The sequence below is a fragment of the Nelumbo lutea genome, chromosome 5 (genome assembly GCF_056320005.1).
Source record: "Nelumbo lutea isolate HS-2025 chromosome 5, American lotus-T2T, whole genome shotgun sequence".
NCBI classification, from domain to species: Eukaryota; Viridiplantae; Streptophyta; class Magnoliopsida; order Proteales; family Nelumbonaceae; genus Nelumbo; species Nelumbo lutea.
This window is the reverse complement of record NC_142688.1, coordinates 13217672-13222801: the sequence shown is the minus strand read 5'-3', so window position 1 is coordinate 13222801 and position 5130 is coordinate 13217672. Positions and strand designations below refer to the sequence as shown.

The 5130-nt window shown below is 40.4% G+C and overlaps 1 protein-coding gene across 1 annotated transcript; it reads right to left on the bottom strand.

Annotated features, from left to right (window-relative positions):
- Positions 1-3432: 3432 nt before the first annotated feature.
- Positions 3433-4814, bottom strand: LOC148850432 (transcription factor MYB105-like). The gene has a single exon (XM_088946361.1). The coding sequence runs from the start codon at positions 4440-4442 to the stop codon at positions 3777-3779; it is 666 nt and encodes a 221-aa protein (XP_088802487.1). The 5' UTR covers positions 4443-4814; the 3' UTR covers positions 3433-3776.
- Between the last annotated feature and the right edge of the window lie 316 nt (positions 4815-5130).

Sequence of the window (5130 nt, the reverse complement as noted above, 5' to 3'; positions counted from 1 at the left end):
GTTGGGTTCGGGCCCAGGCCTAAGCTATAGCCCTTATCATAAGTGCAAAGCCCGGCCTGGCCCATGATCAACCTTACCTTTAATCCTTTACATGCACAGGGTATTGATGAAACCTGAATAATACTTTATTTTTTGGAGTAGTGTAGCATCTCTCCTTTCCCAATAAATTCATTCTTTCCTCTTAAATCTCCATTAGCCCATTTTGACTCTCTTAATAAAGCAAGGGTAGGGATGCAAATGGATCGGATCAAATCTGAATCGGGGTATATTCAAATCCAATTCGATACTGTTTAGGGGTGATCCTATCCAATCTCATACATATGGATTTGAATTCAAATTCAATGAAGAATTCAGATATTGAGATCTGATCCGGTCCAATTTAATTTTCTTATATATTAATAAATTATTGAAAGAAAATTAAAAAAATTAAATTTAAATAAAGAAAAACAAAAAATACAAATAAATTTTCAACTATTTTCGTCATATATATAAATGTTTTTATAAAAAATTAACATAACAAATTTACAAAAAAATGTAATAAATAGCATATATATATATATATATATATATATCGGACTAGATAAGAAATGGCTTGAATCTGATCTAATTTCCGATACTTCCTATCTTCCGACGAAGATCTTATTTGGGTGGGGGATTCAAATTCAACAAAATAAGATTGTATCAGATCATGATCTGATACATTTGCACCCTTAAGCAAGGGTATAAATTAGATGGATTTGATTCAAGATTAAAAACCAACCCAACCTGAATCCAAATTGATATTAAAAACCAAATTTACCATGCCAAATCTAACCAAATTTCTATTCAAGCCCATGCATGTGCCTGTATTTACTTACTAGTAATTAATACTAAGTTAGATGTAACATACCTTATTAGGCAGGTGAACCTGCAAATAATGAATAAAGTATAAGATAATCAATATATTTGGCATAAATGTAACAGGGCCTTTCAGCTTCAATTGGTACATACTCTACTAGAATCTTGACATTTAAAACCTAAAAAGCAGAAGAATGCTCCTACATATTAGCATAAAAAATGAAATAAATCTTCAAGAATTGGCTACCACTTTCCATGGCAGCCGCGTGTCCAACCTGTTACCATAAGCTTGAATGGCCGGCATTGTTGGAGATGTCGGTTTCCTGTCCTCCTTCTGGACATCAACATTTTGATGTTGTGATTAATTACATAGTTTTTTTTTTTTTTCGCACACAGCATGGCGATATGCAGATCCGGTCTCCTTTGGAATATGGTCATCTTTTTAACACCTTCCGTGCATGTCTCTTCTTTGAAGACCAAAAATGAAAAAGATTAAAAATATACAACTTAAATCAAAGGTTTTTTTTTTTCAATTTCCTACTTTCAGTTTTGATGATGCATGTTTCCTGTTGGCAAATAACTCGAACACTGAATTAAGTACGTTGCCTATATGAACTGTAAAGAAAGAGATCAAAGTGTCTAGCTTGTTTTATCCAGGGTGGGCATTCTGATGATTAAGTAGTGAAGAGTGTTTTGGGGAGTTAGAATGCAAGAGAGCTAGTATATTTTTTGAGAGTTAAATCGCTCATACCTTTTCTGATCACTGGGATATCTTTATATAGGCGCTTGTTCTCGTGGGCTTCATGCTACATGCCCGAGATCTCCAGGGGGATGTGACTTACGGGCCCACCTCGTTTGGAGGCGGTTTTTTCGTAAACTAATAGAGTTCACCCGGACCGAGTTGTCAGTTTATTTTCTCATACAAACCAAAACCAACTAGTGGTTTTGAAAAATCGACCAACTCTAATTGGGTCGGATTGGTTATGTCGGCTTGACATTTAATGGGAACACCCCTACTTAGGACTATATTATTTTGCACAATTCTAATAAAGATTGCAAGTGGAAGGCCCTTGAAAAGATAAGCATATTCCTAGGGATGTCAATGGGTCGGGTTAAATGGTAAACCCAGCTTGAACCAACCAGGTTAGGGTCTGCAGATATATTTGGATTTAGGGACGAATTGGGGTTTTGATTCTGCAATCCGAGCCTGGTTCAGGTTTTGGCTGGACCGGGTTATGATACCCTACATATATATAGGAGTATTGTTGTGACTTTTTTACTTTTAACTCTATAACATTACAGTTTAGTATTTATTTACATGTTGGTTTTGATTTCTTTATTTTTTAAAATAGAAAAAGTGACACTTGAAAAACAAATTTTAAATTTAAATTAATGGATTTTAGGTCTTTAAAACATATCAAAAAATACAATTAAAATGCTATAGATTAAGTCGGATCAGTATCGGAGTAGACCCTATAGGGTCAGGTCAGGTTCGAAAATAATGTATTTTTAAGATGGATCGTATCAGATTCGGTTTGAAAACACTGGAGTATCGGACCAGGGTTGAGGCAAACCTGTCAGATTCGGGTTGAAACACTGGAGTATCGGACTAGGGTTGAGGCAAACCCGTGCCGAACCCGACCAGTTGACATCCCTACTATGCCTTATAAAGCATGAGTTGAGTTTAAGTAATGCAAAAATGGTTTTGATCAATTGGTGACTGAATTGAAATAATTTGGTTACGTGCAACGATACCTAATGCCTTCACCAACATGGGTCATTGACATGACAAAGTTTGTAGTAGTAAGATTACGAAGAGACAAAATGTAAACTGAGAAAACAATTTGGCAATTGGCACCACCCGAGTGATTGCATATCTATTAAGTGGGACCCTTTGAACGGTGGTGGTTGACTGCCTATGGCTGCCCATACCTTCTATTTCTAGCAGTCAAGATGGGCCAGGCTTGGTTACTGGTTAATTGGTCATGTAGGCCCATACCTTATTGTGGGACTTGAGTCGGACCAAATTGTCGGACCGGAAACAGTGGGCAAACTGGTTTTTTTTTTATTTACCCAATTTTTCATCCTACTGTGACCCGGACGTACATGCCGTCCACCCACCCAGTTCTGACTTCTGACTACACCAGATGCAGGGATCTTAGGCGAATCTGAGCAATAAATGACTACACCATGTGGACTGTGGTCCAAGCTGTACCAATTTATACTTCCCGACTCAAAACTGAGTGGTTACCTACTAGGAAACCAGGGCAAACCGCGAACATGCTTCTTTTTTATACTTCACAGCCAAGGTAGCTGCAATCCGACGGTTCGGTTGGACCACATCTTATCCTTTTATAGCTCGGTCCGGTTGGACCATAACGTAGATTAACTGGTGGGACCACATCTTACTAGTCAAATCGTACATGTTAAACAAACTTTTTAACAGGTCTGGTGGTTCTATTCTATGAGCCAGGAGCCAGCTGAGCCATCAACGTAGATTAACTGGTGGGATGGACCACACGTTTAATTTCATAAATAAAATCGCTCTCACCTCCGCTGATTAGCATTTACACGGCGGAGCATCCCACAAACAAATAACAACAAATTTCCCGATGCTATTATATATGAAAAAGAAAGAAATCGTTGATTCTTCCCGCATTGCAGTTTCCATTGAAAAAGGATTTATAAGAAGAATTCACAGAAGAAAACTTCGATTTACTCATTTACAGACATTGCAGTTTTCATTTTGCAGGAGAGGACTAGAGTTTGCATTGCTTGTGGCTGCCAGTTTCAAAAGAAGAGACTTTTCTTTTTCTCTGCTTTCCATGATGTTCATAGCTGGCTATTACGATCTACAATTAATTAACCTCAACTCAGTTCTGAGGCAGAAATGACGTTCTTTGGCAATTACGATCTTTCACTCCTCTTACGGTTATGGCCTACGGAAACCCTGCTGTTTCAGCCAGCGATGAAGACACATAATTCCTCACCTCTTTGGCAATAACCTCCCTCATCATATCCCAGAACTCTGAAGGAAAATTCTCCATCCGCCTCTCCGGCAACGAACAACTGACGCCAGGCGGCGCAAGTGTCAGAGTAGTCGGTGGGTCCGGTTTCGTCTCCGACGAGGACCCAGATTCCAAGCTCCGACCACCATTGTTATCTTCGACTGGTTGTTCTCTTTGCCTCCTCTTAAGCGTAGAGTTCCAGTGATTCTTCACGGCATTATCGGTCCGACCAGGGAGCAACCTAGCGATGGTGGCCCACCTGTTGCCGTAACTGGCATGTGCCGCCAAGATGGTCTCGTCCTCGGCTGGAGAAAACGGACGGTGCTCGACATTTGGGCTGAGTTGGTTACACCATCGGAGCCGACACGATTTACCTGACCGGCCTGGTATGTAGCGGCTTATGAGAGACCAGTTTCGGGCGCCGTGTCGGTTGACGAGTCGGGTCAGGATCTTGTCTTCTTCGGTGCTCCAAGGTCCTTTGATCCTCTCCGACTTCTTTGTCGATCCCATCTGCTTATTACCTGGATGAGAAGACTCAGACGAAGACGAGTCGCTCGACGACGTCGAAGGTGAAGAACAAGTGTAGATTGCTTCCATGGCGTCCGAGAGAGGAAGGGTGACTACTCTCTGACTGTGGGTGAGGGTCGTTTGTTGGTGGGTTGAGTCAGTGAACTCCCAAATACGAACCACGAAGGAATTCGATAGGGCGAACCAACTGAGTCAGTGACCTCTTCTTATATACAGAAGAGGTCATAGGCTTTGCGTTCCATTGTCGGGTTCCTGGAAGCTCCCCTTCGTGTGGCTCTAAGTAGAGCTGGGTGTGTAAATGCGCACCCTGTTATTCTTCAGGATTGCTTTTCGATTATTTTATTCCCTTCTGTGAGCGAATTTGTCGCGACTCGCAGGAGATCGGAGGAAAAGGAAAGTACTGGACGGGTTTGATCTATGGTTCACGACCTCATGCTCATGGTGCTTTAAAAAGCGTTTCCACTTTCCAATCTGTGGTCTAAGGCTGTGTGGTTTGAAGGAAAAGGTAGGAAAACTTATATAAGATTTGTAAACATTTTCCTACCTTTTTCTTCTTTTTCCTTCAAACCAAACATAGAATGAAGACGGATCATCCTGTGGGTCCCACTGAAGCAAAGCGATAGAGATCACCAAGTTCAGATGATCTAGACCAATGTGAACATGTGATGGACAAACATTTTCTGAATTTGTTAGTTTAGTCTGTTACTTAGTTTTAGAAGCACAACCTTCCAAATTTGACTTTGACCCCAACTAATCC

Coding starts and splice junctions, on each gene's coding strand:
- LOC148850432 (XM_088946361.1), bottom strand. CDS start 4,442: ATGGAAGCAATCTACACTTGTTCTTCACCTTCGACGTCGTCGAGCGAC.